This window comes from Clinocottus analis, unplaced genomic scaffold, assembly GCF_023055335.1.
Source record: "Clinocottus analis isolate CAN_PGR_092001 unplaced genomic scaffold, fCliAna1.0.p SCAF_12, whole genome shotgun sequence".
Lineage (NCBI taxonomy): Eukaryota > Metazoa > Chordata > Actinopteri > Perciformes > Cottidae > Clinocottus > Clinocottus analis.
Genome location: NW_027175843.1, coordinates 8,106,581 through 8,130,339, shown reverse-complemented (window position 1 = coordinate 8,130,339; position 23,759 = coordinate 8,106,581). Strand labels below are relative to the sequence as shown.

Sequence of the window (23,759 nt, the reverse complement as noted above, 5' to 3'; positions counted from 1 at the left end):
TGAAGAGGAGGAGACGGAGAAGAGGAAGAGGAGAACTTCTGACAATACGTGCGATATCCAATCAGCTCTCCGCCCCGTCCTCTGCATTAAATTAGATCTATAATATATGTACAGTGCAGGGAGGCGGGCTCAGTCGCTGTCGTCCTCCTGGTCCTCCTGGATGGTGGTAGTGGAGTGGTTGTACAGTCCCTGCGCCATCAGCTGCAGCGCGAGCCCGTTTTTGAAGCCGCTGGCCTTCTTGATCTTGGCCCGCTTGTTCTGGAACCAGATCTTGATCTGGGACTCGTTGAGGCCCAGCTCCTGAGCCAGGCTCTGGCGCCGCTGCTCTGTGATGTAGCGATTCACCTGGAACTCCGTCTTCAGCCGCTGCAGCTGCTCGGCCGTGAAGGCCGTGCGCGGCCGCTTGTCCTCTTTGCCGCTCTTTGACTTCTTCAGTTTCCGGGTCCTTGGACCTGCAGTAGGGCGAGAGGGCCAGAGCGGGAACATGAATATGCAGCGTGATGATCATAACTCATTAATGACCATCAACGCAGGAACACATCGAAAAGTCAAGACATCACCAGTCAGTGGTGGACTACAACATCAGGCATAATTGTAATATTAATGATGAATATAATAATATGAATATTAATAATATTATGTATGGCTTTTGTTATTTGTATACAATCATTTGTATAAATATGTTATAATCCATTAATAATAATAAGAATATATGTAATAACCTCATTATACGTCTCTATTGAAGTCTGATACACACTCACGCACACACACACACACACACACACACACACACACACGCGCGCGCGCGCGCGCGCGCGCGCGGACACACACGCATACACAAGGATACCCGTGATACGATTATATATCTTTGATAGACACGTAAAAAATATGAAACTTTCAGAGGAGACGCTGGAAGGGAACTAAAGTGTGTTGTACATATTTATACGTAAAAAACAAAACAATCATTCTGAATTTGCAGGATGAAAACGGACAGATTGAACAAAAATAAATTCATAAGCACTCTAATATCACGCATACTTTAGTAAATTAATGCGCCCACAAACACCATGCAAACAATAATCCTTCTAATGTAACATTTTGTCTAAATAAAAAATGTGTTGGATACACACATATTAATTTGTAGGATTGATTGCGTCTTATTCTCTTGCAGATTAAAATCGGTGAATCCCGTATTTAATATCATTAAATGAAAGAACGCTGCATCCAGGAGTTCAGGAACCGCTGGCCTTATGAAGCTCCATCCGGTTTTATGAAGGTCCGGGCAGTTTTATGAAGCTCCATCCGGCGTTAGGAAGCTCCAGTCGGTTTTATAAAGCTCCATCCGGCGTTAGGAAGCTCCAGTCAGTTTTATGAAGGTCCAGTCGGTCTTATGAAGCTCCGGCGTTAAGAAGCTTCAGCCTGAAGCTCCAGGTAGCTTCAGGAAGCTCCAGACGGCCTCAGGAAACTCCAGTCGGCGTCCTCACCTCCCGAGGTACGTTGCAGTTCTCTGACTCCATGTTTGCTGAAGTCAGACCGATCATACAGGTTTATGGATTCAACACATCTCGTGTCTGCAGGCGGCTGAGAGTTTAACGCGGCTGCGTTGTGTTGGACTCACAACAGCTCGTGTTCCATGTAGGACAACCGGTCACACACCGGGATCACACACAGGAATAACACCGGGATCACACCGAGATCACACCGGGATCACACACACTAGGAGAAAGGACCAAACACGCGTCACACTCAAGAGGCGGGGCTGGAGCCGTCACCGTGAACCCTAACCTTAATCCTAATCCTGATCCGGATCCGGATCATCCATGAAGACATGGAACCAGGCCGGTTGTGTCCTACAGTTGAGACCTACAGTCCATATAATTTGACTCCAGTTGCACGCGCTCTCTCATATTGGAGCTGGATCACATGGAACAGGTGTAGATCCGTTCTGTTCTGGGGTTTACTTTGATTTGTACACTGATGACGTTAAAGAAACGTTAAAATAATAGAAGAGCGGAGAGTGGAATGGAATACAATTCAAATAGAGTTGAACAGAATAAAACAGAGTAGTCTAAAATAAAATAGAGTAGAATACAATTTAATATGATCAAATAGAGTATAAAGAACAATACAATAGTATAAAACAAAATATGGAAGTGTAAAATAAAATAGAGTAGAATAATATAGAATAGAGAAGAATAAAATACAATACAATACGATAGAATATAAACAAAAAGAGTAAAATACAATGCAACAATTAAATAAAATAGAATATATATATATATATGTATATTCTATTATATAAATATATATATATATATATATATTATATTAAAAACATATGTTTTAGGACTGTTAATGACAAGTATATGTAAAAAAAATCATGATTTCTGGTGAATTATTTCGTTTTATTTAGCACCATGTGACAAGTCAAAACTATACGTTAAAAGATATGGAGGAATGTGGAGATTAATATATATATATATATATATATATATATATATATATATATATATATATATGTGTATGTATATACACACACACATATATATACATATATATATATATATATATATATATATATATATATATATATATATATATATATATATATATATATATATATGTGTGTGTGTGTGTGTGTGTGTGTGTGTGTGTGTGTGTGTGTGTGTGTGTGTGTGTGTATATACGCCATCTGACTGATGTAATATTTAGATCCAGGAAGGGTATTAACTCTGACCTGACAAGACCAATGAGTTATTAAAGCACCTTTTATTACTTATTTTACTTTTAATTTTTATTATTGTGTGGGCGGGGATATATCTACATTTTAAAATGAGGTTAGAAAGATATATGATAATAATAATAATATAATAAATAATAATATAAGGCAAAACTAAGATCAATCAGCTGACCTTAGCGTTTGCTTTAAATTCTTTCGAGCTTTACTTTCTTTAAAAAAGGACCTGATTGCCTGAATAAAAATTGCAACACAGATAATGTATCTCTGTGTCAGAAAAACAAATATCACAATGATGAGATACATAAATAACACTAAACTAATGATGAGATAATACATACAACTGAACTAATGCCGAGAGAATAAATATAACTGAATTAATGCTGAGATAATAAATACAACTGAACTAATGATGAGATGATAAATACAACTAAATTGTTGATAAGATAATAAATACAACTAAATTATTGATAAATACAACTAAGCTAATGATAATATGAATATATAAAACAAAACCAATGATGAGATAATAAATAACACTAAACTAATTGTGTGATAATAAATAACACTAAACTAATTGTGTGATAATAAATAACACTAAACTAATTGTGTGATAATAAATAACACTAAACTAATGGGGTGATAATAAATAACACTAAGCTAATGATGAGATAATAAATAAAACTAAAAGAATCATAAAATAATAAATATAATTAAACTAATGATGAGATAATACATAAAACTACGGAGCCCTCCGGAGCTCCGCGATTCTTCTCCGTGAAGCTATAGCCTTACCAGATGAGGGCCGGTCCGAGTACCGGGTGCAGTAGACCCAGGCGGGCCAGAGCAGCGGCTGGCTCTCCGGTGTGGAGGCTCCGGTTCCGTTTAGCACCACCAGCGAGGAGGACGTGTTCTCCGCGGCCGCGCCGCCGGTCCTCTCCTCGGCTTTCACGCCGCTGCTCTCAGTGGTGGCGGCTGCGCTCCCTCCGCCGCCGCCGTGACTCTTTTTGGGACTCGCCAAAGAGGCGCAGGAGGCTGAGGACGAGGTGCTGTCACTGCTGCAGTTGGAGTCGTGGCACGGCGTCCCGGGAAGGCTCGGCCTGCTGACAGCCGGGTGAACGCGGGCCCGGCCGGAGGTCTGCGCCCTCTCCCGGGGGCCCAGGCCGCCGGGCTCCTTCTTGCAGCCAAAGTCGGGCCGCAAAATGTTGTCGATGAAAAAGTTGGTGGTTCTGTGGGCCTGTTGGGCGGCCTGCAAGGGCAGCAGGGGCGGCGAGGGCAGGCTGGGAGCCGGGGATCCGCTGTCCCCCTCGCTGCTGTCCGAGCTGCTCACATCCCGCGGCTCCTCCATCGCGGCTGCTCTCTCACTCCCACCGTGTTGGTCTGTTTGTATCCAAAATATGACAAAAGGAACCTACAGCATCGTTACTTTCTCTCTTTAATATTGCTGGCTGCTGAAATCATTTGCAATGTGCACATCCTGCTGCGTCAATGCGCTCCGGTGCATCATGTCGGGTTCCTGTACAAGTGGCTGCTGCATGCGCTCTCACACCCGGAGCTGCTCCCCCTGTGACAGCCGGGGCTTCAGCAGGTCCGTCCATCACAGCACCATTACACACACACACACACACACACACACACACACACACACACACACACACACACACACACACACACACACACACACACACACACACACACACACACTGTAGGTGCATAGACGAGGCATAGCCTAGCGGACCAATCAGCGGCCAGGACACTTTAAGACAGTGATGACGATGTCCAATGATGTGAGGCGACTCTGATTCCAGAGGAGAGCCGAGGAGCGAGCAAACCTCCCGGTCACCCCGACCACAGAGTTTCAAAGCCCCGGGCCTTCAGCTGTGTTCCGGGCTGTCTGTTACGCAGGGATAGCAGGGTTACACACACACACACACACACACACACACACACACACACACACACACACACACACACACACACACACACACACACACACACACACACCGGAAGACCGGAGGACCAACATGCACAGACGCTGCAACCGGATTACATGGAGGCTGATGTAGGGACAACTTCATTTCAGTAATTCATATGACCTTGCTTTATTTTTTCTTTTTGTAATGTTAAATAACCTGAAGAATTTAGAGTGTAGAACGCGCATCTACACCTCTGTTTTGTCATAGAATATCATCATCATTGTAAAAATAACAATCAATTCATGTCTGGCATTCACTAATTAAGTGCCATTCTTCGTGCCTTCTAATATGCTTTCATTACCTTTTTTGTCACTATAAAATTAATGATAATTATATAATAGTTCGACAGTTATTGAGAGTGTGATGTTCAGATGGTCTCAGTGTTTATAAGAGGAATTATTGTTTCTATGGGTAGCCTACAGTAGCTGTTATTGTTAATTATGTTCTCCTCTATGTATCATTAATTTTACAATTATTGTTTTGTAAGTGTTTATCAACATAGTAACCTCCTCACGACGACACCACATAGGAAACGCTCTTTCCTCACTATGACGTGTTTTTGTAGTGCTGCTGCTGGATTAGTCACACACACACACACACACACACACACACACACACACACACGCACACACACACACACACACACACACACACACACACACACACACAGATATTTACTGTTTTCTTTTCATACGGAGATTAAGATTCAATGTGAGATTATCTTTGGACGCAATACAGGACTCGGATCAATGGATCAGAAGGTACAAATAATCTTATGTGTAATGCCCTAAACGTACGTTGGTGCGTTGTCATCCATACCTTTATTCAAGACAGATGATTTATTTTACACGCTTAAAAAACAAAAAACATTATTTTGAAATAAATGTTACAGCTGGATTATAAACTCATTTTAATTTAAAAGAAAGCAGAAACGTTATTCTTGATATTGTCACTGTTTCATCATGCCTACTACTCATGATAAAATATTTTTTGTCAAATTCATGTAATGTGCTGTAACTTCTGGTAACATGACATCTATTGCTTCTGTCCGTCCGGGGAGAGGTATGCTCCTCTTTTGCTCTCCTGAAGGTTTCTTCCCTTTTTTCCCCGTGAAAAGGTTTTTAGAAGAGTTGTTCCTGATGTGAGATTCCTGGACAGAGATGTGTGTAAAGACTGTAAAGCTCTCTGAGAATAATCTGTGATTTGTGATTCTGGGCCATACGAAATAAACATAATCTAATTAAATTATTAAACGCACCAAACGCACTGATAAAATGTGAAAGTTGCCCCGGAGGAGCTGAGAGGCTTCACGCAGCCCGCTGCAGGCCTGAGAGGCCGCTCATCCCGAACCGGTCTGAGCAAAGAGCAGTAAGAAGCGCCCTGCAATGAGGTGGTCTAAAAATGAGCAACAATAAGGACGTAAACTCTTTACGTTCTTTTATGCGTCTCTGTTGTGTATAGGACTAAACACGTGGGGTTCGGAAGATAACACTCGTTGGCTGCTCATGATTTGTACCAGTGACAAAACCGGTGGATTTAAATCAAAGAATATAAAGTATCTTTCCGGAATATTCCTGAGTCACGATTACAAATAGACATAATTGACATTACAGCTGCAAAATGTTCGCCGATGAGCTGGAGGCCAGGAAACAAAGGTTAACCCTCTGGATACCTCTTCTTCTTTAAACTCATGCGTCACCTCCCCCGTCGTCCAAATACTCTACTGGGCACACAGGAAGAGAGCATGACACCAGAGTGACATCTGGTGGCCGATGAGAGTAACGCGTGTGAATTTAATGAGCCCCCTCGAGCACTGTATCAGAATTCATTTATAGTAAATGGCTGCATGTGACACAAGGGACCGTACTGCGCTTCGCAGGGCTTTGATTTAGACACACAAAGATAAGATACGATAAGATAGTCCTTTATTAGTCCCTTCGTGGGGAAATTACGGGATTACAGCAGCCCTTAATTCACAGAAATTTAAAGTAGAGATAAGTAAGTAATATAAATAAACAGTAGAACAGTAATAAAAACACAATTCAACAAAATGAAACAGTAAGAAACAAAAATATAAAATATACAGATAGAATAAAAATAAATTGTAAATAATGTCTATAAAGTGTAAAAGTTTAGAAGGTATTGCACCAAGTGGGGTTAAAGTGTTCACAGTGTTCAAGTGTTCAGAGTGGTTTTGTGTTCTACTGGGGGCTCAGCTTATTGTGCAGCCTGACAGCAGCAGGGAGAAAGGACTTTCGGTACCTCTCCCTAAGACACCGGGGATGAATCAGCCAGTGGCTGAAGGAGCTGTACAGTGGACCAGAGCGTCCTGCATGGGGTGGGAGGCGTGGTTCATCAGGGATGGTAGCTTAGTCATCATCCTCCTGTCCCCCACCACCTCCACAGTATCCAGAGGACCCCCCCAGCACGCTGCTGGCCTTCCTCACCAGTTTGTCCAGTCTTTTCCTATCAGCTGCCGAAATGCTGCTGCTCCAGAAGACCACTCCGTAAAAAATGGCTGATGCCACCATAGAGTCATAAAAGGTCTTCAGGAGGGCTGCCTGCACCCCAAAATACCTCAGTCTCCTCAACAGGAAGAGTCTGCTCCGTCCTTTTTTGTAGAGTGCGTGTGCATGGTCGGACCAGTCCAGTTTATTGTTCAAATGAACACCTAGGTACTTCACAATCTCTATGTCCAGTCCCTGGATCCTCACCGGTAGCGTATGAGGGCTTTTACCCCGGCGGAAGTCCACCACAAGCTCCTTGGTCTTGCTGGAGTTTATGTGGAGGCGGTTACGCTGGCACAATCCCAAAAAGTCCTGATTGAGTTCACTGTACTTTCTGTCATCATCAGCGGGGATAAGGCTGACAATTGCAAAGTCATCAGATAACTTTTGCAGGTGACGGTTGGCAGAGTTGTGGCTGAAGTCCGAGGTGTATATGGTGAAGAGGAATGGAGCTAGAACGGTTCCCTGTGGGGCCTCTGTCCTGCAGGACACCTGATCTGATTCACACCCCCGTATCCGCACATACTGTGGACGGTTGGTGAGGTGGTCCAGTATCCATGAAGTGAACATTTCAGGACTCAAGAGCTACCCCAGAACGATTTATCCAGATTAGAATGTTGACGATTGTATAAATCAGGAATATTTTGGGATGGGTTTGAGAATAATTAGGAACAGATCCTTCAGAAGTATGATTTGGACTTTTGCTCAGTATCGCAAACAATTATTTGTTATATGTTTTATCATAGCATAGATAACTCTTCACGAATAAGTTATGGATAATTACACAAACACATAATAATAACAGTGGTAGTCAGTATTATCAGATTAAAAAAAGTCACTAGATAGCTTATAATACCATATTACCCCACTCGAGCGGTTATAGTAACATATGGCCATACCCATGGCCATAAGCTCCTCCTGTTAGACTCAAATTTTGTACCTCCTTTTCCCAAGTTCAAGTTTAAGTAGTCATATGAAAACCTTTTGAGTTCTAATACTTGTATTATTTTATATAATTTATTTGTGAGAAAAAAGAAGAAAAAAAATCCCTTTTATAACAGTTATGTGTCCAGACGGTAAAGCCCTCGAAGAAAAATTCTGTATTTGTGATTTTGGGCTATATAAAATAAACTGAATTGGATATCCTCCACACTCGGCTCACTCACTCTCTCTCTCTCACCGGGAACATTAAGGTGAGGGTTTTCATTCATGTCCCTCCTAATAAATACGCTACTCTTGTCTGTTTATTTTGTTTTGCAGGAAACCTTCACCCAGGCTGATGTTGAGGTCCAGGTGTCCCTGCAGAACACTCCAAGGCTCATCAAGCTTGGTAAGATCACAGTAGACACAACACAACATAGGCTGACATTGTCAGTAGAAACATATTGTGGGAATCGGCAATCAATGTCTTGCTGTCCTTTCACCGCAGGGAAGAGGACTTCTGCCCAGGAAGAAGAATCCAGTTCATGAAGAAGACGACTGCCTCGTGAGAGGATTACAGTTCAATACAGTAACATTTTTCAGTTCAAATAGTTTTTATACATTTGCTTGAATTTGACTGTTTGCTGTCAAATTACTTTAAAACGTGAATAAATTGTCATAGTAACTTGAAAAAAGAGGAACATTTAAAATGTATGTTCAAGAATACCATAAAATAATAACTTTTTTTACCAACTAAAAACTAAATGTAAAATTTATATTTAAAATGTTGAAATATTTAAATAAATTACTTTTGTTTAAAAAAAAACTGCATCTTCATTTTACTGCATGTAATTATTTTACAGTATTGATGCATGTTACAGTAGTCTAAGATTTGCTGTAAACTGTACACGGTTACTGTGATGACATTTTCATTATTTTGATAACTACTGTAATAACAATGACGGTACTGGGATTATTACTGTAAAAATTACCAAAGTATTCTATGGGTACTGTAATCATTTTACAGTAAGCATACTGTAAAAATATACTACAGCTACTTACTTGCTAATTTCTGCCAGCAAGTTACTGTACATTCTACAGTTATCTTGTTACAGTGCATGCAATATTGCATGCAGCTAATTGGTTTCTTTCAAAGCAGTTAGAGGATTTATTTGTTCCTCGTGGAGAAGTCATCTGGGCAATCACTGCACTCTTATTTTGAGATAGAGGCAAAATTACTGCATAGGTGAATGTTTGAAAAACTGATTTATCTATAAGTGTAATTTAAGAGTGTGAGCCAGGCATCTTTATTGTGGACCAACGTAAAGCTTCATCTATTGTTCTTTTGTCCACGTGGGAGCAGCAGAGTTTCAAAGTGACCGAGAGCTGTTTCCTTCGTCTTCCACGGATCGTCTTCAACTTTCATATCATATTTATCCTTGTATGTTCAAGTTTCAGTCCAAACTTAACTTACCAACTGCAACAACTACACTAAGTACACTGGATTAAGATTCAATTCCCACAGCATGACAAGAAAACAACATTTCAGAGGATTTATCTAAAATGCTGAGACAAGTGGAAACTTAGTCATAACAGCTTACATGTGGAAAGAGCAGGGAGGCATGATGTGACTTTACTTCTTCTTTTCGTTTTCCTCCTCTTCTTCTGCACAAACATACTGTCACATGCCCAGAAGCTTTGATTAACTCGACTGTATGAATTTATAAAATCTGAAAAAAATCTTTGTTAATTTATGAATATACATATATGTGTCTGCCACTTTCCCAACCACTGCAGTAATCTGTAAGGAAAGGGCATCATATGATCAATGTATTTATGTTCTTCTTCTTGTGTTACAGGCCATAGAGTTGAGTGTTGTCGTACAATGTTCCCATGACAATAAACCCTAAGCTTTCCAATTTAAAATATTCAAGTTTATTTACTGTTTGCACTTTTAACTATTGTACAGAAAACTAAATGAATTGATGAATAAAATTAGTTTTGCTGGATTATCCTTTGGCCTGTATTTCTCAAAATAAATCCAGTAAAATGCATGAAGTACTATTACATCTTTACAATTGCGATGGCGTAAGGAACAACACATGTATTTGAAAACCAAGCAAATTGTGTGATATTCTTCAGTACAAGCGACTGATTACCTGGAGTACATCTTTAAAATTTATACACTCGATTCTCTTCTTCTTTTAGTGACTTATCACTTAAATTCAAGTCTCATTTTCACATTGTTAGTTTTTGGGCTACCTTACTTTAGCTGAGCAGCTAGCAATGTCCTCCTTCTCTACCTCTCCTGCTCTGTCTTGCTCAGTGTGTCACATGTTTAGCTATTCCCCTGCCTCCTTTAATAAGTGTAGTTGATTTTCTAGGTTGGAGGCAGGTCTCTGTAGGTTAGATGTACGGATCTGCACCATCGAAGCTCAAACTGTAGCTAGACAGCCCCCTAGTGTTGCCAACTACTCAGCAAGGAAAGTCACTATTGTCAGTCCTAGAAGAGAACTGACAATGGGATCTTTATGATTCTTTGTCTCCTCATTGAATCTCATGCTGGCATATTTCTGTCCATTCTCATCAGCGAAAACAATGAAGGACCCTGTGGTTAGCTGGCGGTTACCCTTCCCTCGTTGACCAAAGTCCATTTGGATATCGAACCAGAGTTTTCTAACGAAACCCTCTAGTGTGGTCGGATCCAGTGAGGACTTTATCGTGGCTAAAATCTACCTGTTATTTTAAATGCACACTGATATGGTACACTCAGGTTAATGTAAACAGGTGTACGTACATTATGGCTCAATACAGTACACCCCATCCCTCACTCTTAACCAATCAGAATGCTTGATTTCATTCTTATTAAAATTAATAATATATTGTGGTGGAGGTTCTTCAGGCCCACGTAAAAGTGTTCTAATGAGCTCATTATTATGAACAAGTTAGGAACTAGTTCCTGTTTCAATCTGTACACATTCCGATGCTCAGCTTCAAGTTCATTTGACCAACACCTGCTGGACTCTTCTTTTCTTACTCAACTGTTACTCGGAGGATCTTTGTTCAGAAGAAAAGTTAAAAGCATCAAAGACCATTCAAACATAATGAGCAGTCACTAATGAAGCCTTTATGGCAATCCATCCTTCTATATTCAACTAATACATCTTAAAATATTAAACTCCATGATAAAACCAACATCCCCAGTGTGTTAGCGGTTAACGGCCTCACTGTCTCTCAACCTCTAACGCTGTATAATTGAGACATCCAGTCTCAATTACACAGTTTGAAAAAAAAAGACTCAGCAATTCCCCCAAACAGCTGCTCACGAGGTGTGTATTTTTTGTTGCTTATTGCTTTGAGTGTGTACACATTCATTTTGAATGTGACTGTTCTACTCTATTCTAGGTTGTTGGAGTATTGTTCAGCACCAGATGAACCAGCAGACATGATAAAGAAGCAACAGCAACAAAGTGATATACTAATCTCATCCATCAATCAAACAGTGATAACTCATACTAAACTTTGTTTCATTTACGGTTTTGCAAGGACTTGCATCTACTTCACCAACTTCCTCATTCTGCTCCATGTCCTGGGCGTGCTGCTGAATCAGATGAAGTTCCTTTTCTGCTTCTCTCCGTGTGAGTTCTTTCACAGGTTCTGTTGCAATCTGTTTCCTGACCTCATGCTCTGGTGCTATAAGAGCTCCTGAAGCAGGAAGAGAGGGCGGTAGTGGCCTCTCTGAGCATGGAGACCTCAGTGGACCAGAAGAGGGACGGAGTTTCGTACACACAGAGCAACCCGCTGTTTGACATGAGCCTCAGCAGGACGGACCTGTACAGCTTCCAGCCCGAGGGTGAGGACTCAGAGCAAACACATTGGTACCCATTCCTAGGAGGTTATTCATAAAAAAAACATTGAACAATAACAAGAGGTTAACAGACTATGGCGAGAACAAAGGAATTTGCTGTCGTTTGAACCTGATTAGCTTAACTCTCAGCAAGAGATGAATTATAGTGGGCTGATGACACAAAAGCATGAATTAATTTCTCAACACTTTGAAAAGATACACTTTGGTCTAATTTTAGAAATGTTCAAGTAATAAGAACTGAATCCTGAATTTAGTGACTAAAGAATATTTTATTTTTGTTGTTAACATTCACTTTAAGTATGAGCAGAACAAACGCAAATATCATAACAAATACAAAATCATAACACACGATACATAGGGATATCACATTATACACATAGGTTTATCACTGCAGTGTAATAAAATATTCATAATAATTATCATAAAAATGATACATTTCTCATTTTACTGCTCCCTCGAGAAATTGCGATTTCGGGCTATTTTGTAAAAATAAATTAAAACTGTTGTATCTTTGATGTAAATTTCCAAACTAATTTGCATGAATAGCCTTTTTTAAAGCAAGCATTGATATAAAAGCACAAGTGGTACGATCCACAGATGACTCTCATCAGTGACGTTGTGAACAATACCAGGATATGAAACTGAAGCGGCTCAATAGAATTCAGCCATTTTATCATTTGCACCTGAGTATTTCTTACTATGACAAATTTACATGTCTTTGTGATGAAGGCCTTTATTATTAGAATTAGTATTTAGAAAAGCACTATATAAATTACAAGTATTATTAATATTAGTAACCCTTAGGGTTTCTTTGTGATTGACAGCTGACATTTTCCACAGGTTGTCCAAATATTAGAAGCTCAGAGCGTTGCAAATGTATAAAAGTATTTGTATCAACTGGATGATTCCAGCTACTCGGAATTATTTTCCAAGGATGTAATTTGCTGCAGGAGTTTGATCCCATTCTCCCGTTTTCTGTGTTCCAGATCTAAAGCCAGCAAGGCCCAGAAGACAGTGGTGTTTCAATTTGATGGTTGTTTTCCTCATTTTGCAGATCGCCCTGGATGTCGTTCTTTTTTATAAAGGTGCAACTGCTTACCGTATTACTGAATCATTTCTTATCACATATTTATATTTAAATGAGATATATTGATGAGGGGCAAGGTCATTCTGTCTGTTTCTGTCATGGACCTTTTGAACAAAGTCAAACTGAAGTCATTATGAAGGTCGACTGAAGAAATGTGCTGTTGTTTTTTCCTCTCTGTCCCAGTTGTCATGTTGGAGTCTTCATTGTCTGATCCCAGGTTGGAGAAGCTGACATCCAATCACATCCCTCCTGTGGCAAAGGGTGATGAGCAGCTTCAAAGTGTCCTCTTCAACAACAGTCAAGAAACCAAGACTCTGAGAGACCACCTGTGGTCCCTAGAAAGCCAGGTCCTCCTGCTGTTTATGTGTAACATTTAACTGAACGTTTTACTTTTGTATATAGCTTAAGTTTATTTTTGTTAATCTTAGTTTTTTTATTTTTACTTCAACTGTTCAACATCAACAATGAATACTTATTATGACTTACATCATTACAAACACCACATTTGAAACACACAAGAAAATATACCTGCATACAGTAGATAGATACCCTTGTATTCCAAACCGTGTTTTTAATGGCATTGCATCTCATGCAGTTTTATGAATGCTTGAAACATTATTTTGAATGCATTTTTTTTAGTTCATCAGCTTCAGCAGAGAGATCAAAAGGGGAAGCACACATATGTGCCGAAATGAAATGTCTCAATGTAAATTTATTTATGTAAATGTATTTAGCAAATTTACATTAATTTGATGTTTTCACGGCATTCATTTCACATCATAGTCATGTTTCTGCCATGAAAACAGGTCAACAGCATGTGTGGAAAGGAGGGGCATCTGGCCAGGCTGCAGTCTGACCTGAACCTGCTCAACAGCACCACCTACAGCCTGGAGGGCAAACTGACAACTGTCAGCCTTATGCCAGGTAGGACGCATATAGCTGAAGTCACAATGGCAGGAAAATGAGCATTTATCACAATAAGCATTCCTGCGTATTGACTATGGATTTTAGGTTTCAGGCTAACTGGAAAGGTTGCAACGCATACAACTGTAAGCACCTGAACAGAACTTTAAGAGCAGAGTTGATCAACCCTATTGTGCTCTCAGGACCTCCTGGTATTCCGGGAACAGATGGACTTTCAGGCATGCCGGGACCGAGCGGCATCAAAGGTGAGTTAAAGGTAAAGTTTTGTCTGTGTGTATAATTTGCTAATAGTATGTTAGAAACTGCACATGAACAACTGGCAGATTAGAGACAAACTGTTTTACTTACTTACTTTCAGAGTTTTTTACACTCAGCATATTTAACCCTTTACAAAAGTTGCTCCTATGTCCTTTGAGAACAAAACACCATCCCATGACTATATATTCATATTATTTTATTATTATATTATAATTATATTATTTTACACTTTTAGTCTTGATCACAACCACCAAATATTAATTGAATTTGAGAATTGTAACCTTTCAAATACCAGCTTGTTTACATAATGCCTCTGTTGTGTTATGCCTGGGATATGTCACTGATTACCAACTATATGGACTATTTACTTAGTTTACCTGGTTTCCTGCTAAGGAAACCAGGTAAACTAAGTAAAGTAAATATAAAAAGCATGCATTGAATTTATGAAAATGGTTCAATTTGGTAGAAAATTGTAAAAACTACAATTTTAAAGTCAGGGCACCAGATTACTGTAATGTTGTGGTTTGGGGTTTTCATTTAAACATTGGAGTGTCTTATTTTGGTGACACAGTCCATGATTTATTATTGGCGCTGAGGTTGAACTTGAACAACTCACCTTTACCAAATTGTATGCCATAATGCATTAACACAGCCAAAGGGATTGCAGATGTTAAAGCCAAGAATATGCCGAGTGATGGTTGAGTTTCATCACCAACACTGCAAAAACAGCCCTTCTAGAAGGAAGCAAAAACATCTTATATTCAATCAAATCACACTATATCAAGCAAATAAATCTGCCAATGGGGTAAGCTTTTTTTGCTTGACAAGATTTCTTAAAATAAGCCCAAAATTCTTGGCTCTGAAAGACCAAAATGAGACTTTTAAACTAGACAGAAAATCTTAAATTTAGCCAAATTAAAACAAAGAGAACTGGCTTCACCAAGATTCAAACCTCTGATTACCTGATTGAAAGACAGGCATCTTAACCACTGAGCTAAAGTCACATGTATGCATTAGAAGAACAATAAAATAGCACTCAGTTGCCGATGCTGCAGTCTACTGCATGTTCTTTTGTGTTTCAGGATGAAATTGAGTCAAGGGTCTGATCATTTTGGCCATTTTTTCATTTTGTTTTGTTTATGGGCCATGCAGTTTTCTTGCAGCATGGTTATTTGTATTATGTTGTGTGTTGTATAGACCAGTCTACTGTCATCTTAATACACTGCCTGCCCGAAAACAGAGTGTCAACCTGCATTTAATTACTACTGCCTACTATACAAGCCTTTGGGGGCAGTGCTATGATCTAGGGTTGCTGCAGTTGCTCAGGTCTAGGTTCAGCAACGACCAGGTTATTCCATCAAGAGTGCTTCACTGGAAGCACTGGATGGAAATAAACCGTGTGCCGTAACTAAAGTTAAAGGCGGTCCAACCAAATATTAGTGTGTGTGACCTTTTTTTTGGTGGCGACTTTTTTTTTGGCCAGGCAGTGTACGTTAGATATGAAGCAGCAGGTTCTGCCCTGCAATGTAAACAATAATAATAATAATTAAAAAACAAACTTTAATTGTTCTTGTTTCATGGCATTCTTAAATTAAAAAGTTCTGCAAACGGTCTTACTCTTAAAACAAGACAAATAATCTTGTCACTGCTCTGTGTTTTATTGTAGAACCTTTTTATACTCTGTTTCTGGTTCATTCTTGCTCAAAATGAGCTGGTATATCTTATCAAGAAAAAGTAAGGTATACTTTCTTAAAATGAGATCATTTTTCTAACCAACAACTGCTTGACAAGATTAAAATTCTTTTCGGGCTAAAAATAAGACTTATTTTCTTGATACAAGGCTTTTTTACTTTCTTAAAATTCCTTTTTTGCAGTGAAAAATAAATAATTAGATGGAATGTTTGGTTTGCTTTTGTGACCTTATGTTTTTAAACGTTACAGCATAAGAAATGATCCTCATTATAAGGATTTTAAGAGACATAGTGACCATTCCTTCTGCCATCAAGCCAAACGTTATATTATGAAAATAATTCAAATCTAATCATCAGATCTATAGAGCCACTTCCAGAGGAATAACTCCTCGTGAATAAATCAACCTGTCCTTAACACAGTCAGGATACCACAATCTTCTTCAGCTGGACTTCCAAGGACATGTGATGGAATATGCGTGGTCTAAAGAAGTTCACAAACGGTGAATTTAGGTTGTGACCCCTGACTGAAGCACGGCCTTCGTCAACGTGTTGAGCAGCAGAAGTCCATCCATAGACTACATACCTGTATTTTGCTTTCTAGGTGATAGTGGCCCTGCTGGCCCTCTGGGACCAAAGGGTGAAATGGGACTCAAAGGAGACCCTGGGAAGCAAGGAGATGCTGGTGAAGTTGGTGGGTTTCCTTAAAGTAATAATATACCTGTTGTCATTATTGAATCAGTTCTAGACACATTCTTTTGAAAAGCTTAAATCACAAAATGGAGCTCCATCAGAAGGTCTTCATATGTACTGATGACATGCATTGAATTTATGAAAATGCTCGTCAGGGCTGACAGATGAAAACCAAGCTGGAGCATCCAGACTGATGTGACAACCCCTCTAACACCTGTCTGCTTCAGTCAAAACATGGCAGCTGCATTCCTTTATTATAAAGGATCATATATCATTTTCGCAAACAGCAGTAAAAATGATAAATGTAGGTCTCCCATCCCCTCAGCTGGACTTTGTGCTAATTAGCAAATGCTTACATATTGCATTGATCTGAGCTGAAGCTCCACATGTTACAGCTCACGTGTTGTTTTGCTCTGATTGTCTCCGTGAGGAAAAGATGAGCAGAAACATGACACAGCCAAGCCCTGTTTCCTTTGCACATTAGTCTTTTTTTGATGAACATATTAGGTGAATAAATACATTCAATTACATTTACATTGTTAAATTGCTCTTTATAAAAATATGTTCTATTACCAGCAGGTCAGAGCTGAAAAAATGTGTGTTCAGGCAGAACATCTTGAGAATATGTTCCTTCTGTAAATACTTATGGCCTAGCAACTTACTTTACAGAGGCTCAGTTCCTCGGTGGAAAAAATGTATCAGCAGATTGCAGTTATGAAATTTTTCTTCCTCCTTTCACTTCTGTGTATCATTTGTTATAATGCTGACAAAGCGCTGTGCCATGCATAATGACCAGCTTGCATTTATAAAATATATATTTGTACCATAAAAACATAAATAGCAGTTTATAATCATGTGTGTCTGTGTGTGACTACAGGTCCAAAGGGTTCACCTGGGCTCCCAGGTGCCCCTGGGAATCAAGGACCAGGTGCAAAGGGAGAGAAGGGAGAACATGGGGGCCAAGGTAAGGGCTTGGATATTAGCTAAATACATTTTAAATGATTATTATATATCATTGCACTAGTGTGTTTCCCTCTGAATAGTCATGGTGGGTTTTCCTCCTTCAAGAGATGCTAACAGAAATACAAATACATGTATCCAGACATAAGCCATCAGCCAACATGTCCTTTTTATTCTGCCTGTGAATGAATCTGTGCGTGAGTAAGACTACTAAATTCTAAGTCTGCCCGAAGCTAATCCCGCCTCCTCAAGCAGCACTAGTGATAACATTAATCTCTGGAGACACTAAAGTCTTTATAGTACTCGTTTTGTGCCTCATCACTTGATCCCATCCAGGCACCTCACGAGGAGGGCAGTGTGTTTAGGCCTTCAGCATGTTACCAGCTGGGTTGGATGAAAGCAGAGTCAGCCCAGAAATAAACCCTGCTTGGCAGGTGCACACGGATATCACTCTAGTGAGCTGAAGGAGAACCCTCGTTTTTAAGCCAAGATTGCAGAAAAACAAATAAAACTATAAACTAAACCATCACATGCATTCACTAGGCTGGTTTAGTGATCACTGCTGGCTGATGCATATCAGCGCCATATATATACAGCGCCAACAAGTATGGTGTTTGGCAGCTGAGTTTCAGTGATCAAGTTGCTGGTGTTCACATGTTGTTGGATTTCATTTTGTTACCCCACAGCTGATATATAAGTAGATAGGTTTAACTGTTTTAATGCCTCGGTGTGCTGCAGAGAGAAACCATATTGAGTGCCGTCCTGCTCGTGTGTTTAATGTGTGTTAGTAATAGATGGCACTGACTCACTGCTGAAGTGTATGTCACACAAACTTTATGGGCTGTGATTCAAAAGATGTGTTGGTCAATGACCAAAGCTCTAAACATGACCTAACGTTGAACTATAGATTGCATCTACTCACTCTTATTTATTGGGTTCATGATGTCATGTTGTTGTCATCAGGTTTGAGTGGACCAGCTGGCTCCAATGGAACTGAAGGTGAGTGTGTATTCAAGTAACAGGTTCCTTATGTGATGAATTCTGCAAAGCATTTGAAGTTACAGATAAGTTGATACCAGTTCTTGTAAACCATTAGTTTGGTTGGAAGATATATTTTAAAAAAATTTCCTCCACAGGTCGTCCTGGACCACAAGGCCCCAAAGGAGACAAGGGAGATAAAGGAAATCCACCAGAGTGTAATGCTGCATGTGACTGACCAGAGAACCATATATTTTTTTAAAGCTATGCCTAAAAATAACTAACTGCAATAAGACACTTTCAAAATAGAACAAATTCAAGCTAGCAGGAACTTTAAACAGCTGCAACGTTGTGTCCCCACAGTGATTGTGCGTCTTGTGCCCGGGCGATCCAGAGGGCGAGTAGAGGTTAACTACAATGGAGTCTGGGGCACCGTGTGTGACGACGGCTTCGACACTGTGGATGGAAAGGTGATCTGTAAGATGCTGGGCTTCCAAAATGCCATTTCCACCTTCACTGCCAGCCCAGGTAAGAAGTCCGCTGGCACCTTCACATCATGTCAAATGGGGAGGGGCTCTCCCAGGATGGGCAGAAGAACAATGCAAGTATAATAGAAGTACACTAGAAGGTACAATAGAAGTACAATACAAGTGCAATACAAGTACAAAAGAAGCAAAATTGAAGTACAATAGATGTCAAGTTCATAGAATGAACAGCATCATACAATTACAACATAGACAATCCATATGAAATATACATCTTTTATATACAATATAAGAGTAGTAATAGCATCAGTAGTAATAATAGCAGATATATAATAGTAGTAGTTAGAGTTATATAAATGCAGTGGTGGGCCGTCAGGGCCTTTAAGCCTTCTCTGGTGGCCTGAACAGAATCACAAAGTTCTTTGAGTTATTTAATAATTCAAAAAGATATATATATATATATATATATATATATATATATATATATATATATATATATATACATATATTTTTTTGTTTTATAATTAAAAGTTATAGCTATTTAATAATGTATTTATTTTTTACAAATACACTACATGTACTATAATTCTTTTTGCCTATTAGTTTATTTTCTCATTGCACAACTGCCTTCATTTGTTCCTTTGCTCCTTTAGGCCTCTTGTATGGCTTCTTAGGACCTGTTTAACAGCATTTTTTATTTCACCTTTTTCTTTCACCTTTCTTCCTTTATAGTAGCATGGTTAGAATACATGAAACAGTCTTCTAGAAGTCTGGATGTATGATTGGGCATGCAGCCCCCATTAACGTGCGGTGTGATTGGCCAGTGAAGCCAGCATCTCAAACCTAGAATCGAGAATCGCAGGATTTACTGATGACCCCTTTCCCACAGAGGGTTATGTGATTCTGTTGAATGAAATGCTGATTATATTACTGTTTTTTTTGTTGTTGTTTTTTTCACATTTGCAGTCGTATTTAATCATAAACAAGCCACAACACTATAGTATACTTCTCCTCGCTGCTTCTCCCCGCACTAAAGTGCACTGCTGTCGCCGACGCAGCAGTGTTTCAATGTCTTGTCTGTGCACTGTTTGGTGTGTCAGTGACGTGGTTTTGAAGGATTGATTTGGACAACATGCAAAGTTGTTGACCCGACGGGGTTGTGCTCTCTCCTTGCTGTGCTGGCTCTCGCCGGGCGCATTTCCTTTGCTGCGGTGCGCCGCGACCGGCTCTAGGTCAGCTTGGAATGGCTCGGGCCAAAGATGGCGCGCCAGCTGCTGTATGCCATGCTGTTCGGAAAGTTTATTTAGCGCTTAAGAAACTTATAGATGTGTTGAAAGCACTCATAATTATACAAACAGTGTTATTAGTACACCATACATATAATTATTATTATAGAAAATAATTAAGATAGACTCATGATAAGAATACAGAGAACACACATACAAGTTCTTTTCACTGCTTCAATTGATTGAAATTTTGATAATGAATAATACTGATTCGCCCATACACATATTCAAACTCCTAGTTAAGTGGTAATCTACACATACATAAATATAGACATGATACATGGATACCATACATACATACATACATACATACATACATACATACATACATACATACATACATACATACATACATACATACATAATATACATACACATACACACATATATCCTCATAAGTATACATTAATTTGTATGAAACTGCCAGCAGGCACATTTAAATAAATATAATCTGATTGATTTGGGTGATGAGGCACTTAACATTCGTGGATACATTTTCCCAACATTGACATATTGTCAAGACACTTGTCTGATATTTTTCGATGCTCATGTCTTGCAAGCAAAAGTGTTGTGCTGTGAACGCAGCACTAGACTTTGCCATGATTATAGAATTTTGTCTTCCTCATATGTGTTCATGATAATCTGGCTCTTCACCGGAGACATAGGCGGCTCTTCCTTTGAGTTTATTTGTTAAGTTGTACTGTTAGAAGATCATGGTTTCATCACTCGACTATCCTCCCTTCTGAAGAGGAACGCACACGCACAATTAACCTGATGACTGACGTCTGGCTCGAATTAATGAGACCATCTGAGCATGGATTACCCTTCGAGAAACCAAGTTAGCCTAGGCCCCGTTCCTCATACCTGGCTTAATGAAATAGCTGGATAATTTCCAGGATAAGATGACGTAGGTCAGGCTTTTCGGTTCCACAAAGCCAGTTTAGATAAATCATCATGGCAACACATCAAAATCTCCTAACCTGCTCCAGGGCAGGTTTACTGAAAGTTCACTTGATAAGTTGGCAACTCCCACGGGATAAAAAGCAGCTCCCTTCCTCATTGGTGAAGGAGCGATCGTAGTTATATTAGTTTTATAGGGAGAGTTCTTCCAGATTGCCAAAATCCATTCTCACATCATGATAACTTTATACGTGCGCTATCGAATGACTCATTTATTTACAAGACTTTCTGGAGACATACATTTAACACCATACGGCGCAGCTGAGCGTTGGCCGTCTCACATAATGTACTCGGACTGTATGCAGACTGGATCACAGAAGGATTGTGTAAAAAAAAAAAAGCTACAACTTGCTTTTTGTGAGTGGTACATGTTGGTACAGTGTCTGCGATTTGGAGAACATTGTGAAAGCTGCTGCATGCCGTGTTGTTCGTCACATTTATTTAGCACTTAAGAAACTTATGGATGTGTTGAAAGCACTCATAATTATATGACAGTGTTACAGTACACCATATATATCATATTGTAGAACATGATTGAGGTGGACTTAAAATAGGAATACAGAGAATCACACACAATTTCTTTTCACTGCTTCAATTGATTGAATTTCTGATTATCAATAATACATACATACTGATCCGTATAGGTGTAGCAAGTGAACATCATAAATTTGGCGTTTGATTTTTCTCCCTTCTGAAGAAGAGCGTGCATGCGCAATTCGATAATTTAGGATGGATAATAGGACATTTGATCAAATTTGTTAAACTATGTACGAAAAATAGGGCCCAGTACTGGGCCGGTCAAGGTTTAAGTAGTTCTGCATAACAACATCAGCAATGATTGTTATTGAATATCATGCCAGGATTATTGTCCGAAATATTGTGAAATGTGCTAAATATTTCTAAAAGAGTGAGATGAGAAGATAGTTTCCAATTTCACATCTGTACATTAAAGGATTTTTTCCCCTAGTGTGCTTTAAACACTGAATACAAACTGTTACCAGCATTCAAATGTCTGGCTCTGCATGTACGGTTGTCAGAAACAGCTGACTCAAATTCGACAGGATTCCCATAGGACTCTTTCAGAGCATCAGGTGTTTCAGTTTACCGATTGACCATGTTAACTGAGGACTTTCAGCGTCCATTGTTGCTCGTATTAATAGTAACTGGTTGGTGTAGATAAGAAACACAGACGAGTCTGTATTTTTTAAATAATTGAGTGCCTTTATGGGGACACGACGGCTCCCTTCAAAACAAGTAACAGCCATCCCATCCGGCTGACAGTTGACACGGTCACCCGTTAAACCAAAACACCAACTGTGTCCATGCTATTAATGTGTTGACTAATACTGGACTGCTTAAAAATGATAGTGTTTGTTTTAAAACTCAATAAAGTCAAAGTTCCCAGTTCATGTCATGGTGGCATTCAGTAAATGATCATAGAGAATAAGTTTGAATCATCAAGTGACTTGTATGGTTATAACTTCTTGCTGGTTACACACTTTTTCTTAATTAAATACATTTATATATTTGCCACTAAATATTGGGCCACTTGCTAATATATTAATATATTGTATTCAAAGCAGACAGTTGTGCTTAGTTTGTCTATGACGTTTGCTGCTTAAAATACCTGGACGAGCTATCTAACTCGTATTTGGGGCACTATGGCTTAGTGGTTAGCATTCCAGTCTGTCAATCAGAGAGTCAGTGGTTTGAGCCACGGCTCTGCCAGTCAATGTGTCCTTTAGCAAGTCACTTAACCCCGAGTTGCTCCCCTTTGCTGTGTCTATGTTGTATAGAGCAGAAATGTAAGTCCCTTTGGATGAAAGCATTAGCTAAATGAAATGTATTTTTGTTGCTAAACTGTCTACGCACACTTTCAGACATCGCTGTTTTGAGTTTTAAAATGGTCTACACCAAGTTTCATATGAGTAAATAAGTAACTATAAAACTAATTATAAAAGAAAGAAAAGACACGGAACAGAAACATTAAACAGTATATGCTATTTTACTTTGAATATTGAATTTACCTTGTGGTTTATTTTAACTTCAGTAAAGTACTTCCTCTACCACAAGAAGATACAGAGTAAATGTTATTGCACTATAATATCCAAAAAGCATGTGATGAATGCATGTTTTGTTCTCACTGTCATTTAGGCTCTGGTAGGATCTGGCTGGATGAGCTCAAATGTTTAGGAACAGAGTCTGACATCTTTAACTGCCGACACCGAGGAGTTGGTGTCAACAACTGCCAACACACTGAGGACGCCGGAGTGCAATGCATCTAGAGGAATGGCTCACTTGGGACACGAGCAGACAACAGTGCCACTAGTAACGATGTTCAGAGCTGGATCTCATTACACATTTATAAAACACAGCCTCAAATTGCATTTTAAGTGTACTGTAAACACAACATCATGCTAATAAATCTTTA

At 39.4% G+C, this 23,759-nt stretch overlaps 2 protein-coding genes across 2 annotated transcripts; one reads left to right on the top strand and one right to left on the bottom strand.

Moving 5' to 3' along the window:
- Positions 1 to 129: 129 nt before the first annotated feature.
- LOC137783157 (homeobox protein engrailed-1-B-like) lies at positions 130 to 4,260 on the bottom strand. Its single transcript, XM_068572950.1, has 2 exons — positions 3,533 to 4,260; positions 130 to 452 (listed from the first exon to the last, which is right to left on the bottom strand). The coding sequence occupies exons 1-2, from the start codon at positions 4,083 to 4,085 to the stop codon at positions 130 to 132; spliced, it is 876 nt and encodes a 291-aa protein (XP_068429051.1). The 5' UTR covers positions 4,086 to 4,260.
- Positions 4,261 to 11,823: 7,563 nt separating this feature from the next.
- marco (macrophage receptor with collagenous structure) lies at positions 11,824 to 23,759 on the top strand. The gene is made up of 11 exons (XM_068572606.1): positions 11,824 to 11,994; positions 12,996 to 13,094; positions 13,280 to 13,443; positions 13,903 to 14,020; positions 14,203 to 14,265; positions 16,571 to 16,660; positions 17,537 to 17,623; positions 18,583 to 18,618; positions 18,756 to 18,815; positions 18,961 to 19,125; positions 23,483 to 23,759. Exons 1-11 carry the CDS (start codon positions 11,886 to 11,888, stop codon positions 23,611 to 23,613), a joined length of 1,122 nt encoding a protein of 373 aa, XP_068428707.1. The 5' UTR covers positions 11,824 to 11,885; the 3' UTR covers positions 23,614 to 23,759.